The sequence below is a fragment of the Anas acuta genome, chromosome 10, assembly GCF_963932015.1.
Source record: "Anas acuta chromosome 10, bAnaAcu1.1, whole genome shotgun sequence".
In the NCBI taxonomy this organism is placed as follows: domain Eukaryota; kingdom Metazoa; phylum Chordata; class Aves; order Anseriformes; family Anatidae; genus Anas; species Anas acuta.
Window position 1 is genome coordinate 12629183 of NC_088988.1, and position 21252 is coordinate 12650434.

At 59.3% G+C, this 21252-nt stretch overlaps 1 protein-coding gene and 1 non-coding gene across 2 annotated transcripts in view; both read left to right on the forward strand.

Annotated features, from left to right (window-relative positions):
* The window catches only part of VAC14 (VAC14 component of PIKFYVE complex), a 41654-nt gene that overhangs the window by 4660 nt on the left and 15742 nt on the right, over positions 1-21252 (forward strand). The window contains exons 5-13 of the mRNA XM_068693215.1: positions 435-542; positions 973-1082; positions 1626-1732; positions 1931-2065; positions 2232-2384; positions 4090-4150; positions 9815-9959; positions 10205-10270; positions 17283-17433. Of these exons, the coding sequence (XP_068549316.1) occupies positions 435-542; positions 973-1082; positions 1626-1732; positions 1931-2065; positions 2232-2384; positions 4090-4150; positions 9815-9959; positions 10205-10270; positions 17283-17433 (1036 nt within the window). The remainder of the gene's footprint in view (positions 1-434; positions 543-972; positions 1083-1625; positions 1733-1930; positions 2066-2231; positions 2385-4089; positions 4151-9814; positions 9960-10204; positions 10271-17282; positions 17434-21252) is intronic.
* On the forward strand, positions 3321-3391 carry TRNAG-GCC (transfer RNA glycine (anticodon GCC)). The gene has a single exon. It is a non-coding gene; the product is annotated as a tRNA-Gly (tRNA).

The window sequence follows — 21252 nt, forward strand, 5'->3', positions numbered from 1 at the left end:
CCCGGTGTGAGCACCCAGCCGGGCAGCAAAACCCACTGAGCGTGGAGGAAGAGCTTTAAGGCAAAGCCGCGGGGCTCTCCGGTCGCCGACACACATGGTTACATCAAAGCTGCTCAGCCGTGTGTGCGGAACAGCAGCGAGGCGTGAATCAGAAGGGCAAATCCCCTCCTGCTCACATCCCGAGCAGGAGCCTTCCTCTGTGGGTCCAGCTCAGAGTTATTCACTGCCCGAGGGGAATTCCTGCCCCAGCCCTCAACAAACCACATGAGTCGTCCTCACGAGGACTCCTGATGTCTCCTGGCTGTCTCTGACAGACCCGCTTATCGAGGATTTGAGGTCTTTTCCCCGTCATGTGCCTTAAAAGCAGCTGGCTGGGGGGGGCTGCTTGGCCTTGGGGTGCTCGAGGTCCCTTCTGACACACTTGGGTCCTGCAGGACATCGTGACGGAGAGCAACCAGTTCGACTTGGTGGGCTTCATCCCGCTGCTGCGCGAGAGGATTTACTCCAACAACCAGTACGCCCGGCAGTTCATCATATCCTGGGTAGGTGCACACGGGCTTCGTACGCAGCCTCTGAAACACCGCGGCCCCTCAGCATCCTCTGTCTGGGCAAGCAGCAGGTGGCCGTGGCGATGGGTGAACTCAGGGACCCGGATTTATTTGGGCAGGTTCGGTAAGCCGGCAGAGATTTCCATCTGCTCTTTGAGACGCCGCCTCCCTGCCGTGTTGCTGTAGGCACGGGGACGTGATGGGCTTCTGCCAACCTGGTTCAGAGCTTTGGTTAGCAAACACCAAGCACTGCTCGTGTAAATCAGTGCTGCTCTCCTGTCCCACACGGCAGCCACGCTCCCCTCCTTCCTGCAGCCCAGCTCTGAATGCCTCCGTTCCTCAGCACCGCGCCGGATTTGTGCCGCTGGGGTTAGGTGGCTTCTCCAAAACTCACCCGTCTTTTCTCGCGCCTTCCCTGAGCTAGATCCTGGTCTTAGAGTCTGTGCCTGACATCAACCTCTTGGATTACCTGCCTGAAATCCTGGACGGGCTCTTCCAGATCCTGGGAGACAACAGCAAAGAAATACGGAAGATGTGAGTGTGGGGCCTGGCTGGGTGCGGGTCCACGTTGTGCTCCGGGGCCAGCGCGTGTCCCTGCCCCGGGCGGGTGCCTCGTTTGCTGTCACCCTTCACCAGCTTAATTCTTGTGTATAACCATAGCCAAACCGCTTGTGCGGGGTGGATCAAAGTGTCCTTGGCCAGGGCCTCACTCCCCCGGGTTGTTTTGGCTGTGGTGGCTGTGGGGGACGTCGTGGTCTGGCTGTGCTGGCTGGGTTTGGCCCTACCTTCCCATCCCCTGAGCACGGTACCCTCGTTCCTTTGTGCTGCCGGGGCTGGGGGTGAGATTTGGGGGCCCGAGGGGCTCAGCAGGGCATGGCACCAGCCCAGAACTCCTGGGAACCAGCACCACGAGCTCGCTTTTCAGCTCCACTGCCAGGTCTGAAGTCTTGAGGAGCTGGGGCTAGGAGGAGGCAGGGGGGGGTGAGGACAAGCACCGTGACACCCGCGTCCCCTCTTGGCACGCGTGTCCAGGCTGCCCTCCGTACCTCCTAACTCAGCCTCTCTGCCTGCCCGCAGGTGCGAGGTGGCCCTCGGGGAGTTCCTCAAGGAGATCAAGAAGAATCCTCCCAGCGTCAAGTTCGCAGAAATGGCCAATATCCTGGTGATCCACTGCCAGGCCGCGGGTGAGCAGCGCTCAGCGGGTTTGCCTCTTAACCAGCCCTGCTACCACCTCGCACCTTTGCTGTCCGTGCCTGAAAACCTGTACTGGCTGGAGAAGGGGGCTTGTCAGCTCTGGTTGCACGTGGTCCCTGTTCCGTGGGGTTTGCTGTCTCTGTCTCACCTCTGCTTGTCCTGTTTTTTGTTTTTTTTTTTCCCCCCAGACGACCTGATCCAGCTGACGGCCATGTGCTGGATGAGGGAGTTCATCCAGCTGGCTGGCCGGGTGATGCTGCCCTACTCCTCGGGGATCCTGACCGCTGTCCTGCCCTGCCTCTCCTACGACGACCGCAAGAAGAGTATCCTTGTACCTGAGCTGCTCCCGGAGGCAGCCAGGAGCCCTGCCGAGAGCCAGAGCTTGCCCCGGCCGCGTGGATGCGAGGGGCGCTGGGGCTGGGGCCGGGGCTGCGGTGGCTCCTCCGCGCATGCCTGGGACTGCGTGTTCCTTACACCGCCTCCACTCAGACATCAAAGAGGTGGCAAACGTGTGCAACCAGAGCCTGATGAAGCTCGTCATCCCGGAGGACGATGAAATGGATGAGGCCAAGCAGGCGACAGCCCCGCCGGCGGAGCCAGCCTCAGAGGAGCCCGTCCCCGAGCCAGAGGCAGCGTCCAGCGGTGAGTCCGTGTTCACCTGGGCTGTTAGAAGCGTGGGGAGGGTCTTTAGGATTAGTGCCAGGGTTGATTTGGTTCTCTGGGGCAGGGAACTGCGCTTTCTGTGAGCTTTGGAGTCCTGTTTCACCGATGATCCACTGTTAAGACAGACACATTTGGTGCTGTCTGCAGAGCGGGTCTCTGATCCAGCCCGGAGCCCCACCAGTGCTGTACTCCTTGGGGAACACCCCCTCACCATGCTCCGCTTCGATTTAGCCATTAACTGACCCGAAAAAGATCGTTTTAGTTAAATGATCAGTGTCTTGCTACGTAACACAGGAAGAGGACAGCCCGTCTGTCCTGCAGCAGCTGGCTTGAGAGGAGCCACTGTCACCCCAAAGAGGGCTCAGAGCTGTGCTAGTCCTGGGAGACTGCTAACAGAAACCAGAGAGCATCAGCACGTGCATGGAGGGAAGTGTATGTTGGGGAAGGATAAAGAACAGAAAGAATTTTTGGTGCTTCCCAAGCTCGTGGTGCTTTTGAGGCCATCACGCTTGCGTTGTCCCAGTGCCAAGATGACCAGAAGGCTACAGCAGAACAGGAAAGAGAAAAGGTGACAAGTGTGGTGGGAGGCCTGGAAGAGCACCGAAGGGAGAAAAAAGCAAACTGAGAGGGCTCTGGGGGACCGAGGCCTGCAGGCAGAGCAGCTTTAGGCTGCCAGCATCCCTTCAGCAGGCGCTGTTGTCCCAGGATGGCTTCGTGCTACCTCTGGCACATCACAGCACACGAAACACACGTAACATTTAAACAACATGGGCTGATTTTACTCTTCTGGGGCTGCGTGTTCAGCCCAGGGCTTTTCTATAACATATCCATGGGCAGCTTTTGGAATACCCTGCATGGGAAAGGGGCAGGGGCAGGGGCTGGAGGCGATGCGCGCGGGGCTGAGCAGCGCAGGCAGCATTGGTGGTTCAGTGGTAGAATTCTCGCCTGCCACGCGGGAGGCCCGGGTTCGATTCCCGGCCAATGCAGCAGCTTTTTGGAAGGGCTGCAGGGATAGAGCGTAACGCTGTGTTGCAGCAGCCAAGCTTTTTTATTTTTTTCCCCTCCCCGAGTCGTCGTGAGACGTTCTTTCGTTAAAATATCGAAGCAGTTGCGTTTTGCGTCGGTATCTGCTCCTTTGGGTAGACGCCGCCGCACCTGGAGGCAGGCAGGAGGAGACAGATCTGTGATGCTGTACAGCCGAAATTCCCGGCTCTGCTCCCGCTTTGTGCTGATGTGGCAGTTCTGCTGCGTGTGAGTAGAGGCAGCTGGCACAAGGGGGCATTCAGAGTCAAGCTCATCTTGTCACCGTGCTTTGTCACCGCGCTTCCAAGCCCCAGTTTCAAATGGTGGCCAGCACAGGCTCGTGGACTTGTGCAGACATCTGCGCTCCGCTGCACACCTGGAGCTCTAAAATCCCTTGCTGAAAGGTCTGTGGCTGAGCTAGAAGCAGCTTTGGTGGGGCTCAGCCTGTGTGCTTGTTCCCAAGTGGCTCCTCAGAGACCTCTGTCTAGCACGGAGCAGGGGCTGCTCGGGTTGCTTGGCCTCCGTGTGGGGTCACACCACGGGAAAAAGGGGTCCCCGGGGGCCCTAAGCCCTGAAATGACGGCTGGTGATGTCTGCAGGGGGGGCATGCTGCCTTCCACCTCCCAGTCCTGCTCACTGCCTCCTCTCTGTCTGCCCCCAGGCTCTCTGGATGCATCTGGTGACTCCAGCGTGAGCAACAGTGGCGTCTTCCCGGCGAGCAGGTAGGGGGGCTCCTCGCAGGCTGACTGGGGGGTGCTGTGGGCTGAAAGCAAGCGGGGCCTCACGGGTCCCAGTGGGTTGCACAACAGGGGATGCATCTGCTCCAAAAACTCTCATTTCTGGCATAAATGGAGGGCTTTTGCCACCCTGTAAAAGGCAGGAGGCCAGGTGAGGCAGCGAGTCCGTGCACTCAGGGTTTTTACACCTCTCCTGTGTTCAGTCCCGCCTGGTTGGAGGCTTCAGCTTAAAGAGGAGTGAAGGTGGGGAGGAGCGAACGCTTATTTCGGCTCCTCCACCTTGGCTGGGTGCAGCAGGAGGTCCTCGGTTCCTCCCCATGCTGCAGGGGGTTTGATCTCACACAGAGGCATCAGCCTCGGGTGAACACCGACCGCCCGAGGCTGGTGGAAGAGCTCAGGGCCCTCGGGGATCCGCGCTGCAGTCCTGGCAGCCCACCACGGCACGGAGCTGTGGGGCCGGCGCTGAGCAGCCCAGCTCAAGAGCCTGGGGCTGAGGTGTCCTGGCAGCCACTGCCACCAGCCTGTCCCCCGCGTGGCATTTGTAGGGCCCACGTCCCGGGGAGCTGCTTCGTGCCCAGCGCCGTCCCTCCCCAAATCGCACCGAACTCCTCTCTCCTGCGCGCACCTTCCTTCTCAGCCAGCTGTCGGTGAATTCAGTGGCACATCCACCCTCTCCCCCAGCTATCCTGCTGCTGCTGCTGTTCCTTTTGTCAGAAATCATGATTTCCAGCACCTTCCTTGTGCTCCTGCCTGTATTCCCTCTCTGTTGTGGTCCCCGGAATAGGGTGTGTTACTCCAGCTGCGTCCTGACCCGTGGTACCCATCGGAGCGCATCCCAGAGCCGGTGCCAGCTTCCCAGCTCTGCTCTCTGAACCCCTCCGCTTCCTTCATTTGCCTGCAGGCTCCGTTTTGTGGCTGTTGAGTGGTTCTCCCCAGCTTTCCTGCGGTGCCAAAGTGGGCGTACGGGGCTGAAACTGGAAGGGGGAAAGGGAGAAAACGCGAGGCACCGAATCAAGGGGCCACGCGGTAACGGAGCCTCTGTCCTGGAGATCTTGATCTGGGGAAGAGAGGGAGGAAAGGCAGCTCTGAGCTCAGCAGGAGGGATGCTGCTGTGCCCCGTGCTCGGTGGCTGTGGGTGTCCTTGGCTCCTGCCAGCTGCCCCACGCCGTGTAGGAGCTCGCTGTGGAGCAACGCAGGCAGGGAAGCGTGGAGATGAGATTTTTGGCAAAGCTGCATGGGTTTGAGCTCCCTGAAGCCTGCTGAGCAGGAGCTGCCGGGCTGTGGCACGGGGCACAGCTGCCAGGAAGCCTGTTTCACCATCCTGGCTCAGCACGGGGACCTGACAGCTTTTCCCCAGGGCACTCGTTGGGGGGTCTGGCAGGGGGTTGGGGGCTGTATGTGACCGATGGGAGTCTGGGACGCCTGCCTGGGGCTCTGTGTCTCATCTCCAACTTGGATATTGCTTCTCTGCCCGTCTGCTGGGGCAGCCAGCCTCCAGGGCTTCAGGTCTGGGGGAAATCTGTCCTGTGGGAACTCGGAGAAGCCGAACTGCACCTCCAGAGCTGCAGGAGGGTGCTCTCAGCAATCCCCCGAGCCCGTGTACCCCAAGCTGCTGGCTGCAGGGCCAGGGGGTGCCGGGCAGGCGCGATGCAGAGCCAGGAGCAGGCAGCTGCCCGCGTGCCGAGTGCCCGCTGGGTGTCAAGGCAGCACCACGGGAAACCATTCTGCTGCCCTTCCAGGCTCTGGAGGAAGCTGCAGCTGCCTTTTAGGATGAAGTCACTCTTTGCTCGTGTTTTTGTCCTCTTTCCCCCCCCCTCCCCGGTCTCCCCCTGAGAGCAGTGCTGAAGCGTGGCCCCGCGCCAGGCGCCCGGCTCTCACGGCCCCTTCCCCTGCCCTCCCCGCGCAGCCACCAGCCGGCGTGAGGACGGCGAGGCAGCAGCAGGGGAAGGAGGACGACCTCGACCTTGTTCAGCAGGGGCAGAGAGAGGAGCCGTGCAGCTTCACGGCCCGGCAGCAGCGGGTACGACGCGTGGAGATGCGCCGCAGGGAGGTGGTGAGGGCTGGATGCTCGGTGGGCGGATGCCGGGCGCATTCCTGTGGCCACAGTGACCCCCCCTTGTCCTAAAACGTGCTGTCAGCCGTCCAGAAATGCTCCGTGGTGACTGCCAGCTTCGCTTGGAGGGAGCTTCCTGGTGGCATTCGCTTGGAAATTAGGGCTGGGGCTGTGCTGAGGCAGAAGCTGGCTCCCAGGAGAGGCTGGCTTTGGGGTTTCTGGGCAGGTGGGTGCCTGCCTTCAGCTTCTGCAGAAGAGAAGCGGATTCCAGAGCTGCTGGAGCCTTTCCATGGCCTAGCTGATCCTGCCATCGCTAGTTTGAGCCCAGCTCAGGAAGGGGAGGTCGAGCTGTGGCTCCTGGAGCAGAGTGCTGATTTCCTTCCTTCCACGTGAGCTGCTGAACGAGACGACGCAGACAGCTGTCCTGCCCCGAGGGACCGAAATGGAAGGCGTGTTTTGGGCTCCTGTAACCTCATCCATGTTTCAGTGCAGGACTCGAGCAGTTTGAGGCCACTTCCCAAGCGTCCTGCTTGGCTGGCAGGCACTCAGCAGGGCTGGATACGCAGGAATTAAACAAGGGTGTTGGGATGATGATCCCACACCAAACCAGATAAGGGGCTGGGAGGCTCCGGAGGAGCCTTTGTGATCCTTGCCAATGCGGGGAAGATTTCTTTTGGGTGATGCTCGGCAGCACAGCAAGTCTCAGGTTTTGTAGCCTCCATCCCCAGCTTTGGGTGGGCAGAGGCCGTCTCCCCCAGGACAGCAGCAGCGTGTTCTGCGGTACATCCAGATGCTGTCCCTGTCCCCTGTCACCCCGCGGAAAGGGCAGGCTGCTGCCACGTGGCTGAGCTGTCCGCAGCCGCCTCTAGATCAGACGATTTTAGATAATGGTAGGTAGGGCTCAGCACAGAGCCGAAATTGCAGCTTTGGGCTCCAGCATGGCTTCGTGGGGAGGCTCCTCCTGGCCCGAGAGCCGAGGGGAGCTGGGCTCTGCCTCTTGCTGGCCTTGGGCACCCTGCCCTAGCTTTTGTCACGGTGACCTGGGGCTGGCTGAGCAGGAGGAAGCCAGCAGCACGGACACGAGAGCGATGGAGAATGAGAAAGTGACAGCTTGTGGCACGGGGAGTGGGGAGGAACTATTTACCTCCTGGCCAGTGGCTCCGGCCGGTTCAGCAGCCCAGCTGCCAGCCCATATGGGACGTGCCCTTGTGACTTGGACCGCAATGAAAGAACCTGGGTATTTCCACCCTTGGCACTGCAGCTTGCTGAGCCCGCTTAAAGGCTAGAGCCTGGCCCGGACCTTAACCTTGTCTGAAAACGGGGTCAGGAAAGCAGCTGGGCCGGGCAGGGGGCCAGGAGGGAGATGACAGCTCAGAGCCTGGCAGCGAAAAGCAGCTGCCGAGGAGAGAGATGGCAGAAGATCCTGAAGAAAGCAAAGAGCTGAGAAAACAAGCTGATAAGGGAAATGGGGTGAAAACCATCCCCGTGGACTGAATGAGCTTGGAAAGGGAAAAGCGTTTGTGTGCTGGAGGGTGCCTTCTGAGATGGGGAACGAGCTGACAGGACCACTTGTAAGGAGGGGTCAGGTTCCCCAGCCACTGCTGGGAGGGGAAAAAATGCAAAAAAAGGCTCCACTATCCAGAGGCGAGAGCCTGCTGCAGCTCCCACTGTTGCTAAATTCACCGTAAAACCGCTCGTTGCAGCACGAGAAGCACGCGGGAGGCGCCAGGGCTGCGCCAGCCCTCCGGAGCAGCGGGGGAGAAAGTAGGGTAGTGGGTGAGATGGAAGCGATCGCATCCGACATCTGCCCTGGCACAGCTGTCGATGCTGGGAGCCCGAGCGGATCGCATTAAGGCAATGCCATTACCCTCGCTGCCAGGCGCCCGCTCGGGGATTAAGGAAAGCCAGGACGCACGGGCAAGCCCTGAGCCGGCTGCAGGAGCGCTTGCAGTGCTTTACTGGTGCCTTTCTCCCTGGAAATGCAGCAAAATGTGGTGCTGCTCCTGCACGGAGGAGCACGGTCAGGGGCAGCGTGCTGCTGTGCACGTGCCGTGGCACCGGGGAGAGGGTTTTGATGAGCTTGTTTTGCACAAGCAGGTAGGAAATGGCTCTGTTGTGGTGCCACCGCAAACCGCGCAGCCCTGCGTCCCCAGCCAGCATCACCCACCGCTCCGGCATCTTCCCGTGCAAACACCAGGCACATTCCTCACGTTCCCCCCGAGATAACTCCCCTCCTGCTCAGGCAAAGGCATGATTTGGCATGGAGATGTAATCAGGTCAAGGATTCGTGATGCTCTTCGCTCGGGAGCCTCGTTGGCAGGTGGAGCGCAGGGGAGGGAGCGGAGTCCGCAGGGAAATGGGTTGGTGAGGGCAGCCCCCTGGGCGAGCTGCTGCTGATCCCAGAAGAGGTAGGGAGCAGGAATTAGGGGGCTGGGGCACGGGGGAGAGGTGCAGGACTGCTCACCGACACCTCTCCAGGGTCAGAGTGACTTAAATCCACGGGGATGCTGCTCGTGGGGGGGATCCCCCTCTCCCGAGCTCCTCCTGGGCCCTCCAAGCAGCAGCAGCAGCCTGAGTCCATCCCTCCTTCCCCTCTGCTCTGAATGTTTAGCCCTCGGCTGATGTTTGCAACATCAAAGCACAACTCCAGCCAGCTCACGAGGCAATTTGCGGGCCCCAGCATCTGTTACGTGACGCAGATGAAGCAGTCAGATACTTGCAGAGCTGTCAGGGGCCGCAGCCTCCTCATCCAGCCCTCAGAACGCATGTCCTGGGGAGGATCAAATCCTATTAAGCCACACTTCTACTTGCAAATTATACCATGAAGAAGCCTGCCCTTTAGGATTTCTTATCAAACGTGATGCAGAGGAGCTCTGCACACCATAGAAAAACCTGCAGGAGCTTGGCCCAGCCTTGAATAATTCAGTGGCTCGGCTAGGAGAGGAGTGACTTGGCTCTGGCTCTTCGGTGCAGCTGCTCTTGGAGGTCTGCTTCACCCCTCGCTCCTCGGCCCAGTCCATGGCAAGCACAAAAGGGACAAAAAAATGCTGTAGCATCGCTTCTCCTGCTTTGGGGTCTCCTGGCTGTGCCAGACATGGGTCCTATTTGGGGAGAAGCTGGAACGTGCTTCACCACAGTAAGAGCTGAGGGTCTGGAGGCCACCGGTGTTATAAAGGAGGCAGTGTCCTCATGAACCAAGGAGTTGCTCACTTTTGTCCCTGGATGATGAGTTGTCTTTAGCTTTCCTCTTGGCAGTGGCTTTTGGGAGCCACCATGGTGTCCTCGGGGTGGCCTTGTGGCAGAGCTGCCCCCCAAAATCACTGGGGACCTCCTGCAGCTTGCTTCCAGGTTCCTGTAACTCCCGAAGATACGAGCACGGGTCTTGGGCTGCCCTGAGCAGATCTGGATGTACCAAATAAAAAATGTGGGTGGCAGGACTGCACGGGGCTGGATCAGGTCAGGGGGGTGGTTTGGATGTTTTAGGGTTTGGGCTGAGATGTTTGATCTAGCCTGTGGTGTGCTATGAACCTCCTCATCGTGCGAGGAGTGAGGTGTGCATCACAGCGCTGAACCCAGCCCCTTTCTTTTCTGTGCAGCTCTGAAAGGATCCAGGTGACCCTAAACCTCGATGGCATCGTTCAGGTGCTGGACTGCCACCTTCACGACACCTCCATTGGGATGATGACCAGGATTGCGGTCCTGAAATGGCTCTACCACCTCTACATCAAGACTCCTCGGAAGGTAGGTGTAGGACTCGGCACCTGAGCCTCGAACTTCCTCTCTTGGTAGCTTTGTAACCAAATGTCTGCCTGCATTTTTCATGAAGGCTTCAGCTGCTACTAGCCCAGTAGCTTTAGGGAGATGCTTGCAGGTAGGATGGAAAATGCTGGTGAAGCTTTCAGCAGCATCCCCAGGAGTGCAAAGGGTCCCTTGGTGGGTGACAGTGGGGCCTGTGGGACTGATGGCGTTCACCTCTCTGCTTCTAGATGTTCCGACACACCGACAGCCTCTTCCCCATCCTCCTGCGGACCCTCTCGGACGAGTCGGATGAGGTAGGTGCTGCCGCGTCCAGTCTAACTGGGAGCTCCCCGTCCCCACTTCCAGCCAAGTTTTGGAGCAGCTTTGCCTGGTTCGGTTGGGTTGAACCTGGGAATTTCATGAGGTTTGGCCAGCGCTGACACCAGGGAGTTCAGCCCTGGTGGCCAGACCTGGAGCCTGCAGGTAACAGGCTGCACCCTTGCCAAGCTGAGAGTCCTGTTAGGCTGGTGTCGTTCGTACCCTTTGACTGTGTGAGCCTTCCTTTCCACCTCTGAGAGCTGGTCACTCCTAAAAATCCTTTTTGCCTGCCTGGGAAGGCTCAAGGCTCTGGGATTCAAGCGCCAGAGGTGATGTCTTACCCTGGTGCCATGTGTGGGGCTGGGTGAGTGGGAATTCAGACACCTCATGACAGCAGCATGCAGATGGGGATTTTTTCCACCAGATGCCTTAAAAACTTAGCTGAGACCTGGCAAAGCAGTTAAGCAGTGCCCACCGCCGGCAGGGCCCCATCAGCCGTGCCTGGTAGAGCTGGCCCTGTGGTGCGACCGCCATGATGCCCCATGCTCGGGGGGCAGTCGCCTGCCTTTAGCCCCTTCCCGCGTCCCCAGGCTCAGAATTCAGACACTACCTCATCTCAGTGTCTGTGTCAACATGCCTTTGAGACACCCTCTGAGCAACCACGCCGGGCCCAGCCCGTGCAGCAACAGCACGCCGGGGCCTGGAGTGGGGCTGCGGGGTAGGCCCAGACCCGCGGCCTTTTCCCTTTTCCCTTTATTCCTCTGTAAATCCTGACTGTCCCCTCTTTGTAAACCCCTGCTGCAAAGGGCAGGGTGGGTTTTTAACTCTGGTGGTGTTTTTTGAAGTCGTTAAAGCTAAGGGGAAACGTCTGTCCATGCTGCTCTCTGCCCCAAGCCCGTGCTGTAGGGGTGAGCTTTCAGGCCCGCTGGCTGGCTGTGAGACCCATAGCAGCAGCGGGATGGCTCAGGAGAGAGCAAAACAAATATTTGGCTCACTCCTCGCTGCCCCTGCTCTGCCCTGGCTCTCCAAGCCCCCTGCCTGCTCCTCGGCTTCCCGGTGCCATACTGTCCCCTTCCTGAGATGCTGTGCCTCTTCTCCCTGTTCCTTCTCTTTCTTCCTCACCCCTTTTTTTGTTTCATTTTCCATTCTGGTCTTCACAATACCAGCATCTTTCTCTTTTTCCCCCCCTCTCTGCCACACTCTAGAGCATTCCTGGTGCCTGTGTGGGGTACCGGTGGCTTCGGGCCGTGGCTGGTGGCGCTTCCCCCATCACTGGCCCGGGTTTAGATGCAGCTTGCACAAAGCTGCCGGCAGCCCTTGAAGCCTCTCAGGCCAGATCTTCCTCGTGGAATAAAAATCACACGCTCCCTGCTTGGGATTACACGCTCAGGGCATCAAACCCCAACGCCAGAATAAATCCCTGGTGCGAGGGGGTGTTAAGAGAGGAGGGAAGGGAACGAGCAAGCGAGGGAATGACTTGCACTTGCAAAGGCAAGCGGCTGCCTGGCCATTTTCCATACCCTGCTGCTTACGATGCAAACCTTTCCAAAAGAGTCCCCAAGCACACATCTGCCTTTGCAGTGCTCCAGAAAGCCTGCATCTTGCAGATAGTCTCTCTGGCTTGGCAGGAGACTGCAGTGAGTCATGTTGCAATTACACTGCTTATTAATATTTGAAAAAAGCAGTGAAGAAAGGACCCCGGTGATGCATTTCCTCCATGTGACATAACTGGGAATGGCTCAAAAGTAATTTTAAGCTGATTTATTTAATCCTGTCTTCTATTTATTTAAATGTTTGGGGGGGATTTTTTTGAAGGAAATCCATAGACAAGTCAATCCATTAAATATCACCGCTCAGCTGGCTCCCAGCCATGCTTGCTGCTCTCTGCAGAGGAAATAGAAATGACCAAAATAGTAGGAGGGGGGGGGTTCGAGCCAAGCATTTTTGGGAACGATGAGGGCAAATTGAGATAGCTAACCTGGAATGTCAGCCCCTACTAGAAAAGGGGGTGCAGGGTGCTCCTTAAGCCATGTTAGTCCTGCTCCCTGCTCGAGGGCACTGCGTGGTGTTCCTACGCACATTCATGGTGTCCTGGGGCAGATTGGGATCCCCAAAAGCTCTCAGCTAATGGGCTGGGGATGGCCAGGTTAGCACAGGGACTGTGTTCAGGCACCTTGCCGTTAAGTCTGGTCTTGCTGAGCTGCTCTGAGTCTCTCCATAAATAATCGAGGAGGAATTTGTGCTGGATGGGGCTGGTTCTGCGCCCTTTCAGTTGTCACGTATGTTTTTCATGTTGGAGCAGCACAAGGTGTTGCGCCACCTCCACCACGCTGAGCAGGGGCCAGCATCTCATGATGCATCTGTGGCGTCCTGAGTCATCGCCGCCTTCCCTCCCCTTCCCGGCCGTTCCCAATTCCCCAGCGCCAGCGGAGAAACAGCCAAGAGACCTCGTTAAGATTCCCAAATGCAGCGCAGCAGCAGCACAAAGGAGCTGGAGCGAAGCTGAAGCAAGCAATTCCCTTTGATACGTAGATGAGTGGGGATGCGAGACTCCTGGCTGTCAGGTTTTGGGTTGCTGCACTGCGTCACCCTGCGCTGGCTCCATGCTTCCCTGCCCCGCGTTTCTCTGCATGTCAAAGCTGGTTTGGGGCTCGGTTTTGAAAAGCACTGGTTAAAATTCGATGTGGTTAAGACACCCTAATGGTTCCGGGATAACAGGTTTGTGGTGAGCACGGCGTTTTCTGCACAAGCTGCTCCTTTCATCCGTGCGGGTCTCGCAGCCCCGACTCCTGCTAGCGAGGGGCTGAAGGGCTGGTGGTGAAGAAAGCGAGAAGTCAGAGCCCAGGTGCCTTTGGGCAGAGCGTGCTGGGCCTTTCCATGCTCAGGTTAAAAGCACGGTTGCTGCTGGCTGTGGCTGAAGGCAAGCCGTGCTCTGCAGGTTGTTGCCCTCTGCAAGCTCGTCTTGCAGAGGTGGTTTCCAAATCGGCTGCTCGGCCGTGCCCGGGGACACACAGCAGGGGATTTCTGAGAAAAACCTGCACCGGTGGCACTGCTTGTTTTCTCGGTTTGTCCTGCTTTCCTTTCTCCAGCTGCAAATGGGAGCTGTTTATTTACATCCTCCTGTTTGCTTATCTGCTGCTATCAGCCTCGCTGGGGGCTGGAGGCTGTGCTGGGACCTTTGTCTGACTCACGCGAGCATGACGCACGAGGAGGAGCTGGGGTCTGATCTGGGGCAGGATAAAGTCCAGCTCCCTCTGTGCTCTGCTGACACCAAAACCCACCTTTGTTCATGCAGCGGGAACACCAGGCTCTAAACACAGCAAGAAGATCCCAGCCATGCCCTAGCTTGCACCTTGCAGTTATATCTCCTGGAGCATCCCGAGCTGGGCCATCACCTTCTAAGTCCCTGCAAACCTCTCCCCTTGCGCCAAATTCCCCGTGAATGTGGCCAAACAAAAGCTTGTGCCAAAGCTGAGCATGGTGTGGTTTCCAGTTGTGCTCTGTTGGGTTTAGCTCCATCGTGCTCCTGCTCCTAGAGTTTAATCCCCTGCGCAAAGCAGCGAGCTGAAAGGGGAGGGCGCTCCAAGAGGAGAGCACTGACACGCCTGTGCCTGGCTTTTTGATGTTTTTTTGGTGGTAAATATTTTCCAGAGGGAGACTCGATGATCTTGAGGTCTCTTCCAACCTAGAAATTCTGTGATTCTGTGACTCGAGGCGACTGGATACCGGGGCAGGGAGGTTACCCGTCCTCGAGAGAAGTTACGCTTCAGGGTGCGCCTTAATGGCAGGGTGTACAGAGAGGGGGATAATTTAAGTTGGGTCGTGGAAAATGCGGTCAGCCCAGCCTCGGGTCTGTGCAAGCAGCCCAAAAACAGCGCCCGTTGTGCCTTGGCAAGCATTCAGCCCCCCAGGGGCACCAGCAGCTCCCTCCCACCAGCCTGCATCCCTCTCCGTGCATCCTTCACAGTGCTGCAGTGCTCAACGAACCCAGCTCGGTGGCACCAGGCTCCCCGTACCCCAATTAAACACCTCCAACGAGGTGCTCAGGGCTGGGGCAGCTCGGCAGGGTGCCGTGCATCTTCCCCGGGGGGCTGATTGCTTCTCCCTTTTGGGGGACAGCGTGCCCCAGGCCTGCCCTTGCACCCCAGGATGGGTGCAGACGGGGGATCTGTGAGAGCAGGAGGGAGGACACGGAGTTCTCAGGTCTCTGGCGTGGTTTTGGCTGGCCGTGGCCGTGTTACCAACCAGCTCCCCCACCTGCTGTTTGTGTTGGTGCTGTGAAGGTGTGTTCACACGTCCTGGGATGATTTGCCCTGGGCAGAAGCCTCTTTCCCTGTGCTAGCTTCTGTAAATGCCCCGGAGGTGCGAGGAGCAGTGCCGCAGAGGGGAGGAGAAGCCCCGGCCACGCTGCTCCCATCCCCTCCCAGCAGCAGGCTGAGATCTGGCGGCTGGAAGGGAAAAAAAAAAACCCTTGGCAGGATCAGAGGAGAGAAGTTGCTGTGCTGGGGACCTGAAAAGAGGCCCGGTTAAATTGGTGTGGGAAGATTAATGGTGGTTTTTTTCTTCTTTTTTTTTTGTTTTTAAAGCCGGCGGAGGGGGGGACGTGAGTTTGCTTTTCACACCGTGCGCGCCTGGGGCCCAGCCAGCCGCGCTGCTCGCCGCTCTTGGCTCTGGGACGGCGCTCCCGTGCTTTCCTCCCCTCCCCAGTAACATCTGCAGGGTTTGGAAGGAGAAAAAACCACCTAGACAAACTCAGCAAAGCCTTCAGAGCGCCTTGAGGAGCCCAGACCCGTGCCGAGCAGAGGGCAGGGGGCTGCGTGGGATGGCTGCTGAGGGGTGCGGGCACATTTTGGCCAGAGGCAGAGCCCCAGCAGGGACACCAAGGGGACACTTGGCACGTGGGAAGGTGCCCGAGGGGAGCGCAGGAGGGGCGTGCATCCATCTGTCCCTCTGCAAGGCTGGGCGTGAGATGGCAGAGCCGGCCCAGGCGCAATTCAAGCAGAAGGAGAGGTGAATTAACCCAACCTGGATCCGGGGAGACATGCAGGGGGCTCGTGGCGTGCACCTCACATAGCCCTCGGGGAGGGGAAGGGTCTCCCACCCTCTTTCCATCCTCGCTGCGGGGCTGCTTCACCTCCCTCTTCCCTAAAACCCCCGGGGATCCAGCACTTGGCCCCAGGGCGAGCCCAGCCTTGGGCATCCTCGCGCCCTGTCTGGGGAGCTGGGGATGACCCCGGCCCCTTCCTTGGATGGTCCTGGGGACTGTGCCCGATGATCCCAGGGACGGGGACCCGCTGGCACAGCCGTCCCGTTGCCATGGCACTCGCAGCCCCTGCAGGATGCCGCTCTCTTGCAGCCTCCTCGTGCACAAAGCTGGGTCTCAGCTCGGCGCGGGGATGTGCGGCGCATACCAAGCGCTGCTGGCTCGGCTCCGGCCGCGGCCGGGAAGCCTCTCTGCAGCACGCGGGGCGGAGGCCGGGCCTCCCTGCCTCTTTCCCACGGCTGGAAAACCCCCCAGGCCTTCGCCCTAAATTTGCCCTAAATCTGGGGGCTGTGACCAGGACGGGGCTGCGGGTGACACGATGCCCGTGCCGTTTTGCAGCTCTCCAGCTGGTTTTTCCCGACGCTGCAGGGCCCCGGAGGCGAGCCGAAACCTTTGGGTCCTTGCTGCTTTTAGCCAAAAAGCAACGAGAAGCCTCCAGGGGTGTCATTTACCCAGCTCGGTGCCTCCCCCTGAGCAGCCCCCGCTGGCAACCAGGTCCCCCCGTGACGGCACCGCGGAGGCGCCGTGGGCTGAGCTGCGCTCTCCTGGCCCCCAGGGATGGTTCCTCGGTGCCAAAGCTGCTGCTGGTGGTTGTTCTCCTCCCTGGGGTGGCAGCAGGCTGGGATTTGGTGGTGTTTGTGCTCCCGAGGTCCTCCCATGCGTGCTGGAGCCGAGTGGTTAGCAGCTTTCCAAGGCTGACTCTGCATCCCCAAGCCGAGGAGGGTCAGGATGTGACCCAGGGGTACCGGGGGAGCTGATGGGGGCAGCAAGGTGCTCATCCAGGTGCTCTGCCATGCCATGGAGCAGCTCTCCCTGCTCCTCTCCCCTTGTCCGTGTCCTCCAAAGCCTGGGCACCAGGCTGTAAGGCTGTGGGGGCTGAAACCTCAGCGTAAAATTGACTGTAATTGCAAAAGAAAATCACTTAGGATATTTATGCCATACAGAAAGCCAGGAGCACCTGCCTCTCGCGTTATCAGGGTCCCTTTTCATATTCTGCACATTATAAAAATACATATTGTTGGTTTTTTTTTGTAGTGGGGTGAGGGTTTTCTTGGTAGCTCTGAAGCTGAAGCTCGCAGCTCCACAGAAAGACGCCCAGGGGCTCGTGAGAGCACGTGGAAAGCCCCCGGGGCTGTGCTGGGTGCGCAGGGCTCCGAGGTGGCAGTCAGCCCTTTGGGCAGCCTCGCTGCTCCGCACAGCCCTGGCACGTCAGGGAGGAGCGATGAGGCACCTAGACACAAGGACATTTGGATGAAGAGGGCCCCAAAATAGCTCGAGACATGAGAAGAGCAGGGAAAAAAAAAAAAAAGAAAAGAGAACCTGTAATAATTCCTCCAGAAGCTCTATATATAGGCAGCGGGGACTGACCTGGCTGGGGGAGGAAGGAGCTGCTCTGGGGTGCAGGGAGCTGGGGCTGCACTCGGGGCAAACCCCAAAATGGGGAGAGGGGGAAGCAAACCCTGCTCCTGACTGAATGGGGCTTAATTTCCCGTGCTGCCCTGGGACTTGTGGAATAAAAGCTGTTGGGCTTGTCCCCTTTTCTCCTTCCTGCCCCAGCTCCTCTGCAGCCAGTTGAAAATCCTACTGTGGGCCCCATAGCCCTGTTTTCCCTGCGTCTTGGGATTTGGCGCTCACCCTCCCACCTCCCCTGCCCCAGCAGGGATTTTGGAAAGCAAAACCCTCCCCACGGCCCCTCTCCTCGTGTCATCGGTCCCGCTCACCCAGCGCTCTCCCTCTCCCTGCAGGTCATCCTGAAGGACCTCGAGGTGCTGGCTGAGATCGCCTCTTCCCCAGCGGGGCAGACCGAGGGGCACGGCCCCTCCGAGACCGCTGACCCGCGCCCCGGCCAGGTGGAGCTGCACATCCCCGGCAGAAACAGCCAGCTGAGCGCCTCGGGTGAGTGCCCTCCACTGCTTCTTGATGCATTTGGAGCCGAATCACAAAGCCAAGCCTCTTGGTGCTGGGTGGCACCCGTGTCAGACCTCCTCAGGTGGAAGGGAAGGCTGCTCGTGGGCTAGGAAATCAAAATATCAGCTCCCACCCCGCATCCCTGGGAGATTCGGTTTGCCATGGAGCTGTCCATATTTTATTGCTCTTCCTTTTGGCTCATCTTCTGGGGAATTGGCCACGGTTAGCAGCAAGATGGTGCAGAGGTTGGTGTTGGGGGATGTTGTTAGTGCCCCTTTTTTTATGGGGCCTTGGGTGGCAGCCTCTTTTCTGCTCGTAGAGCCCTAAATGTGGTTCAGGACGGGCTGTTGGCTGCCACCCGAGGTGCCCAAAACGCAGCGCTGCGGAGGGCTCAGCCCGTGCCCGTGGCACAGCGCCTCGCCTGCTCGTGGCTGCGTGTGCTGAATGTGAACCACGGCGTCGCCCCGAGCCCTCGGAGAGATGAAAAAGGACAGTCCTATTGTTTGGGGACTTGGGAGGGGAAAAAAAAAAGCCTTCCATTAATCATCCCAGCACATCAGGCTTTTTTTTTTTTTTTTTTTTCCACCTTCCCCTGTCTGTGGCTCATCCTCTGCAGTTGCTTGGCTGCCCCTTCCCCTCTGCTGCTGCTGCTGCTATCGAGGAGCCTCCCGGTTGCGCTCCCCGAGCCAGGTCGTCCCGGCCAAAGACACATTTCATGTCAGCTCGGGATTGTAAACCACGAGCAGAGCCAAGGCTGCCCCTCCTGCGCAGCACGCAGCCGCCGCGCCTCGCAAAATCACCGCCGGAGCCTCGCTCCTGCTCCCGGGGCTGAATTTCCTCCGAAGAGCACAAATAATTCCCCCCTCCCTGGGCTTGGGAAGGTCTGCAGCAGAAACCAGCCCGGGATTTGAGGTTTCCTGAGTAATTTGGGTTTTGCAGAGCTACCTGTTTCGGATGTGTGGGGTGGAGGGGGGTTGCTGGATGCCCGCTGAGCTCCGCGGGTGCCGGCGATGCGCCGGTGTCCCCAGCGAGGCTGCGTGGGTGGAGCAGCGCCCGCGGCGTTGGCCAAGCTGCCGAGGAGCTGCAGCTCAGCTCTTCGCTGATGGCTCTTGCCTGAGGTTTCCTTCCTTGTGGATTATCTAAAAATAGCAGGCTGCATGGCGCGCATCCCAGCGGCTGCCGTGGCCCCTCGGAGCACTCGGGAGGAGCAGCCTGGCTCCAGCTATCGCAGCGTGGCGTGGAGAAGAGCTGGGCTTCGCAGGGCCTCGTGCAGGGCCCCGGTTATCCCAGCGTGGCTGTGGTGACTGCAAAGACTCCTTTTTTTGTATTTTTTTTTTTTTGGGGTGGGAGCACGGCTGATAGCACCCCCCTGGTCCGCGCGATGCTGCGGTGACGGCGCTCCACGCGAACCCAACCTCTGCCCCGCACACCAGGCGTGGGCGAGCGCCCAGGCACCGCGTGTGCACCCCGAGGGGACTGGGTTTGGACCGGGTGTGCACCCCGAGGTGCTGCGTGACCCCACAGCAGCAGGACCTGGGTTTGGACCGGGGTGCAGGGCAGCAATCCCCGCACACAGCTCCCCGGGTGGTTCCGCGCCGCGCTTGGCTTGCGTGGCCGTGTCTCGAGGGCAGGATGCTCTCACGCTGCGCTCCTCCCTGGGGTTAAACCCACCTCCTTCATCTCCTTCAGAGGCGAGATCTTCACTGGGAGGAGAGCTGCACGGGCTGGGAAATCTCAGATCCCCTCCTCTCCCACACCTGAGCCCCATCTGAGCATGCAGCTTCACAGGTGCCCTCCATCTCCGCAGGTGCTCTCCATCTCCACCCCAAGCTCTGCCCCCCAGGGCGAGCAGCGAGGGCAGCAGGGGAGGCAGAGGGGGCCCGTGCCACGCTGCGGGCTTCCCCCGCTTCCTCTCTCACCCTTTCTTCCCCCCGGGATGTGTTTATGCAGTTGTTTCCCTGCCATTCAGCTCGGTTTCCTTCAGATGCTCGTTGATTAGCCAGGAAAGCCGTGTCCCACTTCCGCAGCCCGTTCCCAGCTCGGGTTTTTATTTAGCTGCTTTGTTCTCTGCTTACATAAGGTCGGCTGCCCTCCGACGGCTCCCCCCGGCCACAATGAGCCGGGGCAGGGCGAGAAGCGCGGTGTGTGGGACCCCCAGCACCCCTCCTCCAGCACCACGGGGAGGACGAGCTGCCCCGTCAGCCCCACGCGAGCGTGGCAGGGCGCTGGCCTCAGCTGTCACCTTGTCACCTCCTGCTTGGGGACATAGCAGGGAGGACCAGGAGGAAACCCACACTTTTTTTTGATGCAATGCATCGTGATTTATGCCCGAAGTGTCTCAGGGCATCCCCGTGCCCTCTGGCACGCTCCCGGGGCTGTGCCGTGCGCCTCACCTCTCCCCACGGAGCTGCCAGCCCTCCGTGTCCCCATCCCCTTCCCTCCCACACGGCACTGACGGGGCCTCAGCCCGCAGGGTGCCTCTGTCTGATGCTCTGACATCCCAAAAACCACAAGCCCAGGGCTCTTTGGCCAGGCAGGGAGCAGAGCAGCCTCCGTGTGCCTGGGCATCCCCGCGGGGAGCAGGCAGAGCGCAGCCCGGTGCTGGCGGTGAGTTCATTTCCTCAGCAGCATCCCAGGCCCTGTGGTTTGTGAGAGCCCAGCTGAGCTGCCGGCACGTTCGTGTCTGTTTCCAGCTATTGGGTTTCGGTGGGAGAGTTTGCCTTTTTTTTTTTTATATATATATACTTTTTTTTTTTTTTCTTAACGGCTCTATTTTTATCCCGCTCCGCGAGGCTTCGCTGCGCCGTGTTTGCGAAAGCTCAAATTCAAAACATCCTGGGGAAGGCTGCCGGGGGGGAGATGTGGTGCAGATTCCCACGTCTCCGCACGGGGTTTCGCTGGGCTCCATCCTCCAGCGCCGCCTCCCACGCCGCCGGCGCCCGCAGCTCGCCCCGGCCACGCACCGAGGACCGAGGGGAGGCGTGAGGCCCCGGGGCTGGAGGGATGCTTGGGCAGGGCAGGGCGCTGGGTGTCCAAAACCTCCTCCCAGACCCTCGTGAGCAAGGAAACAGCCTTAAAAACAGCCCTAAATCACCTCTTTTTGGTGATGGAGGCGCAGCATCCACCCCGCGGTGCTCGGCACACCGACCCCGTGCGCTCCTCTCCCCGCCAGCAGCTCTCAGCTCAGCCACCTCCTGTATCCCAGCCCCGGTCGGTGCAGAGATGGCTCCAATTATGGGTTAAAGTAAATCATTTTAGCTAAACCGCCACCAATGCCCTGGTGGGTAGCTGTTAAACAGCTTACCCGGATTTAGCCTGCTTCAGAAAGGAATCAATTCTGGTCAAATCGCGTTTCAATTCGGTTTAAATGGAGCCAAGCAAGTCTGCGCCGGTTTTAATTAGGACCAGTTTGCAAGTAATCATGGAAAATTAGCAAAACTTGCGTTCTCTGCTATGGTGAAATTCGGTGCTCGGTGGCCAAAGAAGGAAAATGTGAGTCAGCGCCCGCGTCCTCTCCCGGTGCAGTCTGGGGACGCTTCACCCGCCAAAGGTTTCGAGACAGCTCCGGCCGTCAGGCAGCCAGACGGCCCGAATGTTCCCGGCTGCCATGCAATATATATTTATAAGGGCCTTAATATAGGTTCCTAATTGCCTGTCTCTCTTGATTTATAACGCGGCCCCATGAGCGATGGCAGCGTACCGGCGGCGCGAACCGCAGCGAGCGCTCGCAGCCGCCCCGGCTCCGCGCGGCTTTTTCTGCCCCAGCCAGCATCCACCGACCCCAAAAGCCAGAAGGATCGAGTGGCC